Here is a 12,179-nt window from a genome sequence, read left to right on the forward strand (position 1 = left end):
GGGGTGTGGGGTCTGAATTGTCACTAAATGTACACCCCCCCTCTCACCCCACATACCAACCCCCCCACCCCAAAAGAAGCACATGGCAGAGTGACACTGGTTTGTGCTCTGTTGATTTCTAATAATTCCCTTTATTCATCCTTTAGAAATAATGTTCAAGCATTTAGCCAACATGGGACACTGGGTAAGAAATGTAAATTTTCAGAGTAAAGTACTAAACAGTTTAAACAACGCATTAAAAAACTCGAGGGGGAAATAGGAATGGACAGTGAACGTTTGATGCATGGTATTTTTAAAATGTGACATTGTGACAGCAATCATCTACAACACAACTATGCTAGACCAGATTTTGGGTTTAAGATTATTGTAATAGGTATGGAGAAACTGAAAATAATCCAAATGGATCAGAAACATACATAAGTACAAACTCGCAATGGGGAAGATAGAGTGCAGGATATAGTTCTCAGCATTGTAGAACATCACCTGTAAACAAAGGTAGAGGTGAATCAGACTGTATCCAAGGAAGGACCATTCAGAAGCTTAATAACAGAGGGAAAGAATCTGTTGGATTGGTGGTGTGCCTTGATAGCTTCTGTATCTTCTGCATGGGAGCAGGGAGAAGAAAGAATGCAGGGGGGAAATATCTTTAATTATGTTAACTGCTTTCCTGAGGCAGTGTGAAGTGCAGATATCAGAGTCAAGGGTGAGAGGCCTGGTATGCGTGATGGACTGGGCTACATCTACAAGTGTAACATCTTGCAGTCTTGGCAGAGCTGTTCCTAAACCAAGCTATGGTGCAACCTGACAGTATACTTTTTATGTGCAGATACTGGTTTAAATCAAAGGACACCAGGCTGGAGTAACTCAGCAGGATAGGCAGCATCTCTGGACTCCTCATTCATGCTGACCAAAATGCCCCATCTAAGCTAGTCTCATTTCCCTGCAGTTGGCCCCAATACCTCTAATTCTTTCCTATCTGTAGCTGTCAATGTCTTTGAAATGTTACTGTACCTGCCTCAACTACTTCCTGTGGTAGCTCATTTGATGTTCCCACCACCTTGGGTGTGCAGTGTCATAGTCTAATGTTCTACCCCCAGAGCCTGTGAATATCTATATACTGTGAGGTGGCTCTCGTGCAGCTTTTAAAGTGTTTCTTAAACCTGGAACATCTTGTGATTAAGACTTGGAAAGAAATGTGAGAAAAGCTTTGAAGAGACAATGAAGTGGAAAAATGTGATTGGTGGATTCCACCTGAGTTATGGGAAATTTGAACCAAGTGAACCCGAAACATCACCCATTCCTTCTCTCCCGAGATGCTGCCTGACCTACTGAGTTACTCCAGCATTTTGTGAATAAATCAGGAAAACATAGGCTTGAATATGAGCTTTTTTACATGGTTTATGGAGTGTGCTAGAATCGGAATAGTTATTGCTCCCTGCAAGCAAGTCACGCTGAACACTTCCATGGCAACAATGTAATTAGACACTAGTGAAAAATTAATTACAACCCAAAGGCAATAATTTCCAAACTAACTCATTTGCTTTTATGTTGCTTTGCCTTAACATACCAGGCCGAGAGGGTATCCTCAGCAAATCTAGCAAGCTATTGATAACCATTGACAATTGATTAACTTCTGTAGAACCAAATTATCAGGAAAAGAAATACATCCAGTAATAGCTTGGGAATACTACACCCAAATTACCCAGCAGTAAATACAGCATTTTTGAATTAGAAACAAATAATCAGAACATGCACAGCATCAGTTTATGTCTGAGAGCCCCATTTACTAATTAAGAATCACAACAAAGCTAATAGTGTACCTAATGGCAGTTTCCTATTCTGTAATTAAACAAACATTTCAATATATGGTGATATATACCCAATCAAATATAATGACATTCACAGCTGCTATGACATGATGCATGTCACATTAAGGGACTGGGACATGCTTTCTGGGACTGTCTACACGTCCCAAACCTAATGTCAAAAGCTTAATTGAAATTGGAGAATGGATGTGGTGTCATCTTTTAGCTGGGTACTGCTGTCATATAAATTAGTAAGGTGTGGGCTTTGTTATAAATCCACAAAAGCTGGAAACCTAAGCTCTCACAACCTAATTTCAACACCAACTCAGACTGAATTGTCCACTTTTATTGGGGGGAGAGTGTCTATCATCTGCTTACACAGGGCAATGGTGTTCTGAGAATGATGCAGGAGAATCAAACGGATTGATTTTGTAATTATGCCAGACTTAGATGTCCCAAAACCACCAGTAACATTAAAAAGACAAAAAGTGAAGTAACTCAGCTGGTCAAGCAGCATCTCTGGAGAACATGAATATGTGAGGCTTTGGATCAGAACCCCTCTCACCCACTCCACCAGTAATATTTATGCATTTGAACATCTGAAAAGGACCATGGACAGGGAGCTGCTGACCATAAGGAGCCATCTACCATGGCTACATCACTTTGAAGGAGCCACTCTAAACTCCCGAGATATCTGAGAACTGATATTTGGTTGATCAGCTGTTCTGTGACTAAATAATCATGAATGTCTTATTAACTAGGCAGTAGCCAAGAAATACCACTCTGACATTTCGCACTGTCCCATATTTCTGAACCAAAATCAAGGAATAACTACTGTGGATAAGTGATATATCTGAACAGTTGGTTCGTCACTAGTCTAAAGCCTCCTTTTCAATGGATGTTAAGAGGCAGGTTTCTATTCAGATCTGTACAGTGCAAACTATGATGCAACTTAATTGCAGCCTGGATCACGAGAGATGTCTTACAGCAAATAAAATGTAAAGATTTGTGATACTTCCCTTCACCAACTTCCTCACTTGAATCTTTGTAGGAATCCCCAATGATCAAACACAGAACTACATCATCGTAGGTTCAGCCATTACCAGGTTTTGGGGAGGAGTTGAAAGCAAGTGGGATAAAAACAGCAGGAGCCAGATTCTAATTCCACATATAACCATTCAGAGAATGAAACAGCAAGCCTGTGTGCATCATATATGTATGATGTGGGTATGAGCAGGCATAGGCTGATAAACTGCAAGTGATTTGTGGGTCCAAGAAACACCAAGCATTTAAGCATGAGAACCTACATGCAATAAACTAAACAGAAACTAAAAGTAGTAGAAGAATACAGTTTCAGGGTACATTTAGTTTTCATATGGAAGTAAAATAGCATTTTAAGTAGATTTTGCAGGGTCATGGGAAGAGGTATAGGTTGCACTGCTTTGACCTGCAACCTGATAGGCTTAATGTGCCAAATGTTCCCCTTCAGTACCATAGCCATTTAATGAACTATTCCAACTACCTTTTATTTTATTATTAGTGGATTAAAATCAAAGTGAATACATTAAAAAAGTAAAGACAGAAAAATGTAATTGATAAGGTCAGGAATGGGACATAGAATGGAAGAATGAGGGTTATGGGGGTGGGAATGGAAAATCTCTCATTTTTCCATGCCAATGAACTTTAATAATTCAGTCATTAGATGCAGCTGTAAACATATTTTCAACAGTTCTTGAACCCTGAACACTCTTACCATTGCAGTTGTCAAGACCATATTTCCAAACAGGACATTAAACGTTTAATGTCAATCACCGGTTGACTGTTTGCTGCACTGCATATTTTCCCCTCTGGAGTCTGATTGAAAATTTCCAATTTTATTACAAACATTGAAAGTACTGAGAGATGACAGTCAACTCATCAGACTGATATACTTGGACATGCAGTGAGTTAAAACACAGCACTGTAAATCATTTGACAAGGATGTTAAAGGAGTCAAAATATTCTTATTTATTTCCAACTCAGCCATTAAAATAATAAAATTGGATCTGTTCTAAATTTCTGATGAAATAAATAACATTACAGCTAAATATAACTCCCAATAACAGATGCTATTGGAAAAAATCCTGTGGCTGAAACTTGGCTGAGTAACATTGAGCTCCCTGAAATTTTGTTCGTAATTCACTGCCTCTTAGATGTCTTTGCCAAGACATTTTTTAAACCATGGAAATGAGCGTTAGAAAACCAAAATTAATTCAGAATAAATGCTCAAAATACATTCTACGCCGCACTGACATGTTGGACAACGTTCCTTTGATAAATTTACTAAATGGTATTAAATGCTGTATTTGTATTCTGCATTGCAAAGGCATTGAAATTTTACCTGAACAAAATCTTTTACATTTTTACCTCTGATACAGAGAATTTGTTGTTCTTACAATAAGAGATGAGCATTGGTACAAAATAATGAATTAAATCCAGTTTGTGGAAAATATCAATGTATAATCAGTGCGCGATTTTAAACTAAGCCTCTGTTTCTGGCCTCCAGACACACGGCTGCATTGCATTGTTCCAAACCATAGGTTAACTCAGCCAGTTGGCTGTGTCCGACAGTCAGCTTCTTCCTGCAAAAGAAAACAACTAATTAATCCCTCCAATGGCAGCAACTCACCAGAAACTTCTCATATCCTGTCAACATGTTACATGTGGTGGGAAATATTGCTTTCTTAAAAAAAAAAGCACAATATTAATATAATTTTCAGACCTCCAAACAAATCCATATTTAGGTACTTTCCATCTATTCCTTCCAACCCAAAGAAAACATCAGCCAGATTATTTTCCTTGGATTTAAAGTAATCATAGAAATCCACAATGTTTACTAAGTAAAACTGCTGAGAATTCAAATTTCACTTCAATATTGTCACTGTTTCTTTTTCCATTTCATTCACCTCCACAAAATATTCACGACAGGGAACCTCAATGCTTCTATTTGCGCAAAGGTAATGCGGAGAGTGAATGAAAGATTATTCAAACATTTGTACAATGATCAACATTAGTACATCTAAATTATCCTGATGCGAGTGCTAACACCTTGTCAAAACAGATCAATTGGATATCTCTAATTCATAGAAATTTCTCAACGCACTACACACAAGACAACCTAGTCCAACTTAAACTCTGTTTTAGGGACATGATACACAGAATGATCCTATCCAGCCTACTTTAATGGGCAATATGCCTCCAGAAATGCTTGGAGAATAAGATAAACCATACACCTTCAAGCTTAATTGGCTATCAAAATTGTAGAATATATTCACGTCGTGCACAAGGATTCAACATCCAGGAAAAAAAAATCAAATTAAAAAGTTCAAAAAAGTCACACACAAGTGCGCTCAGCCCCATCTTACAGAGGTTTGGGTGCAGCCTGCAATTGTTTTGTTGTGCAAGTAGCCGCAACCATCACCACTCACAAACCAACAGAGCAGTCTCTGATGGCAGACATCTCAGGTGCCACTACAACACAAGGAGCTGGCACTCAGTGTATGATGGCACAATGGAATCTTGGACTGTGCCCATCCTGAGTACCAGAGGTCAAATTGCCCTGCCTTCCCGAGTACCCGCTGTACCTGCATGTTCACTTCCAAGTGATTTGCATTGGAGGATGCTCAACTTCCCCTAAACACCACCGTTCACCTCACCACTTTAAAAACATTCTGCCTTTCTATTTTTTCCTGTCAAAATAGATAATGCACTTACCACATTGTATTCCATCTGTCATGTCATTGTCCATTCTTTTAACTTGCCTCTCCATTTTCATTCCAACTCCCAATAATACCTAGTTTTGTTAAATCAGCAAACCTAGATTATATACCTGTTCCCCACATCCAAATTAATGATGTAAGCTGTGAACAGCCAGGGCCTCGTCATTCACTATCCTCAACCCACTTCTTTCCCAGCATTTACCACCTTGATCCCTCTTCTCACACACACACACACTCTCCCTTCTCCAGCATTCACCACCTTGACCCTTCTATCTCCCTTACCCCCTTCTCTAGCATTCTATGCCAGCATTCACTGTCCTCATCCTTTACTTGCACTCCCCCTTCTCCCACCATTCTCCACACCTCTCTCCCAGCATTCATCGACCTCATCCCTCTCCCAGCTGCTGCCCTTTCCTCAGCATTCACCCCTCCCCATACAATCCCTGCCCCACCCATCGGCTGTCTTCCCCCCTCCCCCAGAAATCATGGTCTTCTAATCTACTCCACCCCTTTCCACTAGTCCACTCCCCAGTCCTTGCCAGCGCCTCTCCCCAAAATGCCATAACATGCAACAGTACAACACACCAGGCCCTTCGGCCCACAATATCTGTGCCAAATATGCTGCCAAGACCAGCTCTAATCTGCCTGCACATAATCCATATTCCTCCATTCCCTGCATATCCATATGTCTATCCAAAGTTTCTATCGTATCAGCTTTAACCACCGGCAGCACATTTCATTCATTCACCGCCCTCTAAAAACATGCCTGCACATCTCCTTTAAACTCTGCCCCTCTCACCTTAAAACTCTGGCCTCTAATATTTAATTGTTTTCATCCAGGGAAACAGGTTCTGACTGTCTACCCTATCTATACCTCTGATAATCTTACACATTTCCATCAGATCATCCTGCAACCTCCAGTGTTCCAGTGGAAACCATCCAATTCTGTCCAATCTCTTCTGGTAATCAATATCCCCAAATCCTGGCACCATTCTGATAAACCTCCTCAGCACCCTTTCAAAGCCTCCACATCCTTCCTGTAATGGGGAGACTGGAACTGCACACAATACTCCAAATGCAGCCTGACTAGAAAGCTGCATCATGACTTCCAGACTCTTATACTCAGTGCCCCGACCAATGGAAGCAAGCATACCATGTGTCTTCTTTACCACTATCTACTTGCGTTGCCACTTTCAGGGAGTTATGGACTTGGACCCAAAGATCCCTCAGTATATCAACGCTGTTAAGGATCATGCCATTAATTGGATATTTCCCCCTCACTTTTGACCTCCCAAAGTGCAACACTCACACTTGCATGGATTAAACTCCATCTGCCAGTTCTCCGCCCAATTCTGTATCTGATCTCTATCCCGCTGTATAAATTTGACACCCTTCCTCAGTGCATGACCCCAGCAATTTTTGATGCCATCTGTAAAGGTACTAACCAACCCCTCTACGTTTACGTCCCAGTCTATTTCACAAACAGCAGAGGTCCCAGCACAGATCTCTGCAGAATTCCACTGGTCACAGGGCTTCCGGCCTGAATATCCTCATTCCACCATAACCCTTGCATCTTCTATCAGTAAGCCAGTTATGAATCTATATGACAAAATCACTGTTACTCCCATGCATCTTAATCTTCTGAATCAGCCTACCTTGGGGGACTTTATCGTACTAAACTCCATGCAAACACCATGCACCGCCCTACCCTCTTCGATCACCTTTGTCACCGCCTATGACACTCTCACATCCTGGGATAATCCTGAGGTCATCCAGCTACAGCTCCGGTTCCTTAACCCTTTCCATATGGAGCTGTAGATGAATGCGCTTACTGCAGGTGCATTCCCAGGGTTATTGGAAAACCCCTTGACTTCCAACATCATCCAAGAGGAGCATTCCACTATCCCACTGCTATCTCTATGACACTATCCACATTCCACTATCCCACTGCGATCTCTATGACACCAAAGGGTTCTGAGGAGGAACTACACAGAAAAACTAGACTGTCTTCCAATATCCATTGCTTAGCCCTTTCGCCAAAGCCTCAGTACCACAATTACCCTCAAGCACAGCCCTTTGTCACAACACAGCTTCTCTGTTCACATGGCCTCTCCCAATAGACTGCTCCACAAAACCTTCCCTTCCCTTTATTGGCAGCTTTCCCCCTTCCAGAGGTAATCAAATGCCTGCCTTTCAAATGTTTACTTTTACTTGTTTAATTAAATAATGGATCACCACCCTATTTACAATGAACTTTTCGTCTCAATGCACACCCTGCTCCCCACATGGAGAAGTGAAAAACTAAATAAAAGCTGGATGAATGAGGAAAAGTGAAATCATCGGAAAGCTGATTAACGTTACAAACTACATGATGTTAATGGATTACGACTTTCTTGCATCCTTCCCAACCCACCACCCACACACCTGGCTGAATACACACACAAATTTAAAACTGGTTTCCAATTTGTAGGTTGAAAAGCGCCACAGAAACCAAGGATCAACATCCATCTCAATTATTTTTGTTTTGTGGCTATTTGCAAAAATAGTTTTTTAAAAACTGTCGCAGTGAAGTAAAAATGATCCAATGGTATGAGTCACAGGGCAGTTGTGATTGCTCAGCATTGAGTCAACAGGAGATGCAGCAGTGGATTTGAGAGAACGCCAGTTGTTTTACAGATTACCATTGGCAGAATGATGCAAATTAAAAAATATTTATGGACATCTCTCAAATTATTACTTTCACACATTAAATATTAGCAATATTGAATTGTTTGGAGATTACCTTTGGCTGAAAATATATAAATAGTCTAGAAAACGATTTATGATCCAGAAGAAATAGTTCTCCTCGATAATATCTTGGTATGACTAAAGAAAACACATCCAATTCAATTCAATACCAGAGTAAAAAAAAACAATCTACAACTCTTTTGTTCCAAATCTGCAGACCAGGGAAACGAGTACTTTTAAAAAATGTTTATACCATTTAGCACAGCTAAGTGCACAGTGGTAGAGTTGCTGCCTTACAGCAAATGCAGCGCCGGAGACCTGGGTTCGATCCTGACTACGGGTGCTACGGGTACGGAGTTTGTACGTTCTCCCAGTGACCTGCGTAAGTTTTCTCCGAGATCTTCGGTTTCCTCCAAAATGGCGGCGCTGCCATAGCAGCTGCGGCTTACCTGCGGTCCATTTGTCTTTGTGTTTTTGTTGTTTTTTTTGTCTTAATTGTAGTTGTGATGTGGTGTTTTTGTGTTTGTGTACTGTGTGTGTATGTGGGGGGGAGGGGGGGAAACTGTAAAATTGTAAATAGGTGTCCCTTCCGAACGGAGACCTGACCTTTGTTTTCTGGGTGGTGTCTTCGTTCCTGCTGTGGCCTACCATCGGCCCAACTCCTGGAGCTGGCGGCCTCCAGGGCTCTGGTTCGCAGAGCCCGCGGACCGGACTTACCATCAGCGGAGCCGGCCGTCTTCGGAGGCTGCGGGAGCGGCTGCGACTCGCCTTAGGCTCGGGCCGTGTAGATGCCGACATCGGGAGCTCCGGCAGCGGCAGCGTGTTCGCCCGCCCCGGATCGCGGGGCTTGGGTCGCGGACATTTCACCGTCCGGTGCGGCCTAAAATAGGCCGCGGGATATTTCTCTGCTGGGCGGGGGCTTCAATGTCGGGAGCCACGACCGCCCCGACGAGCAGCAACAGCGGCAGCAGCAGCGTGTTCGCCCGCTCCGGATCGGACTTATCATCTGCGGAGCCGGCCGTCTTCGGAGGCTGCGGGAGCGGCTGCGACTCGCCTTGGGCCGGCCCGCTGGGGACCGTCCGGCGCGGCCTGCAACGACAACAACCTGACCGCGGGAGAAGACAGCAGGAGAAGGGAAAGACATTGTGGCCTTCCATCACAGTGAGGAGAGGACTGGAGGAGACACTGTGATGGATGTTTCTGATGGATGTTTCTTTTTTTTTTGTGTGTTTTTGGGGTTGTGTAATTTTAATGCCTATTTAATGCTTTTATTGTTGGACTGAATTTCGTCCAATATTGGATGACAAATAAAGCTATCTTGAATCTTGAATTCCAAAGACATACAGGTATGGAGGTTAATTGGCTTGGAAAATGTGAAAATTGTCCCTAGTGGGTATAGGATAGTGTTAATGTGCGGGGATCGCTGGTCGGCACGGACCCGGTGGGCTGAAGGCCTGTTTCTGCGCTGTGTCTCTAAACTAAACTAAAGGTTGAGCTGTTTTGTTCCGGTAATTTTGGCTAACTCAGGAAATATATTCAAAGTGAGGTGGATGTTCCGCACATCAAAAAAAGGAAGCAAATTCCATGGTTCCAGAAATGCAAACAATTTTATATGCAAGTATGCAGATATATTCATGGTAATGCCATTTTAAGACGTGGCCCAGAAGTACCATATGGTCCATATCTCAGTGTTGAATCACCTACCCCACACCAAGAGAGTACCCTCAACATAAGAACTAATGAAAATATTTTACAAAGTAAAATTACATTTATTCCATCAGAAGTTAACAGCCTGCCCTTTATCTGTCAATTTAATGCATGACTGAACCATCAATATTGATCACATATAAAATATATATTTTTTCTATTACAATTAATTTGTTCATGTGGGGGGCAGGTAAATGAAGCAGCTGAAACCACAAATAATACTTCTGTTTATTATCATGACATATTCAGAAACTTCCATGTATTTGTTCCGATATTTAATGCATGACAATAATCAACCAGGAGATGTTAACGAGACAAGGAAGTGAAAGCTACAAAATAATGAATAAGCAGCAGTACATAATGGCTTATTGTGCTAGCAGAGTAGCAATGCACTGCATCTGAGCAGCTAGAAATGCTGAGATGAGCTTCTTCGATCTACTGCTGCCACTAAGTTGGCCCTGTTGCAAAGGTGACATCTTGCTCACACTCTGCACTCCAGACACAAGGACCAATCAGAGCAGGGTGGTGGCCTGGGGGCCCATTGCTGACTTGGGAAGGTGTGAACTCAAGAGGGATACAATGCGGAGAGTTGAGGAACTAGTTAAACGACTGGGGGGGAGGGTAGTGTAGGAAATTTCCGCTCCGGGGAAAATAGACTTAGCCTCTTCAGTCTCGCCCCAAACCTAAGTTGGGAAATATCCTTCCTGACTCAGTCTATTCAGTCTGCCACCTTTAGGTTCTGTGGACTTATCCCATTGTTCCTCATTCTCCCTCAGAGCCCACCATTCATAGTAGATATCCTGCCTCACTCATACCACACATTTATCAGCATTAAACTCCATCTGCCAATTCTCAGTCCATTTCACCAACACATCAATATTATTCTGTCGCCTAAGACTACCCGCCACAGGCAACAATTCTACCAAGCTTCATGCCATCATGCCTTCTGCATCCACATCCAAACCATTCAGATATATTACAAGCAGCAAGGGTCCCCACACATTCACCCCCTCTTTCCAATTTCCAAGCCAATTTTGGATCCACTTTGCCAATTGCCCAGGATTCCATCTGCCCTATCTTTTTGGACCAGTCTCTCATGTGGGACCTTGTTGAAGGCCTTACTAAAGTCTATGTAAACCACACCTACTGCACTGCCCTCATCAGTAAACTTTGTTACTTCCTCAAAGAATTCAATCAGATTGGTCAGACAGGAACTGCCCTTGACAAAATCATTCTGGCCATCTCTGACAAGTTCCTACCTTTCCTGCCTGATCAGCAATTCTGTCCCTTAGAATTTTTACTAATAACTTCCCTACTGCTACCGTTAGGCATCAAAGGCTTGTAATTACAGGGTTTTGACTGCCATGCTTAGTGAAAAGTGGGGAGCCTCATTTGCTATCCCCCAGCCATCTGGTACCTCACTTGTTGTCAGCAAAGATTTAACAGTCTCTGCCAGAGCTGCAGCAGTCCTTTCCTTTGGCTCCTATAACAGCCCGGGAAAAATCTCATCCAGCCATCCATGCTAGTTCTGAGGAAGAGCTTTCGATGTGAAATACTGACTCAGTTTTTTTCCCATAGATCTTCATTGAGAGTCCCTTTAGATAGTGCAGATGGGAGAGATGGTGCAAGGTGTGATTCTGATAAGTTAATAGTCCATGCACTGCATTAGCTGAACTTGTGGCCCAATTTTTCCATTTTTTGTTATAATATCTAACTGGAATTACTGGAATTTCAATTTCCACCTCCAATGATTTTAGGCTCAAAGAAAACATCTTATCCAAGCAACAGTATAGAACAAAGCCAGTAAAATAAGTAAAGCTTAATAATAAATCATACTCAGCTCTTTTTGCTTTTCAATACATCACAGATCCACAACTCAGACCACAATCTTGAATAAAGACACAAAGTGCTGGAGTAACTTAGCAGGACAGGCAACATCTCTGGAGAATGAATAAATGATGAACGTGGATAGGTGATGATTTGAGTCGTGACCCTTCTTCAGATTGATTGTGTTGGGGGTCTGGGTGCATAGACTCGGTGACCATTTTGCCAAACATGTATACATCCACTAAGGCCTACTTTATCTCCTGGTTGCTAATCATTTTAACGCCTCTTTCCATTCCCATACTGACCTTTCTGCAATGGGCCTCCTCTATTGCTAGGCTCGTAGCCATTTCTCCTC

General features: G+C 42.2%; 1 protein-coding gene across 3 annotated transcripts in view; it reads right to left on the reverse strand.

The window, feature by feature from the left end:
* Positions 1 to 112: 112 nt before the first annotated feature.
* The window catches only part of swt1 (SWT1 RNA endoribonuclease homolog), a 100,509-nt gene continuing 88,442 nt past the window's right edge, over positions 113 to 12,179 (reverse strand). For all 3 annotated transcript variants that reach the window (XM_078407600.1, XM_078407598.1, XM_078407599.1), the window contains one exon: positions 113 to 4,426. In XM_078407600.1, coding sequence (XP_078263726.1) covers positions 4,321 to 4,426 — 106 coding nt within the window. In that variant the 3' untranslated portion in view covers positions 113 to 4,320. The remainder of the gene's footprint in view (positions 4,427 to 12,179) is intronic.

This window comes from Rhinoraja longicauda, chromosome 11 (assembly GCF_053455715.1).
Source record: "Rhinoraja longicauda isolate Sanriku21f chromosome 11, sRhiLon1.1, whole genome shotgun sequence".
NCBI classification, from domain to species: domain Eukaryota; kingdom Metazoa; phylum Chordata; class Chondrichthyes; order Rajiformes; family Arhynchobatidae; genus Rhinoraja; species Rhinoraja longicauda.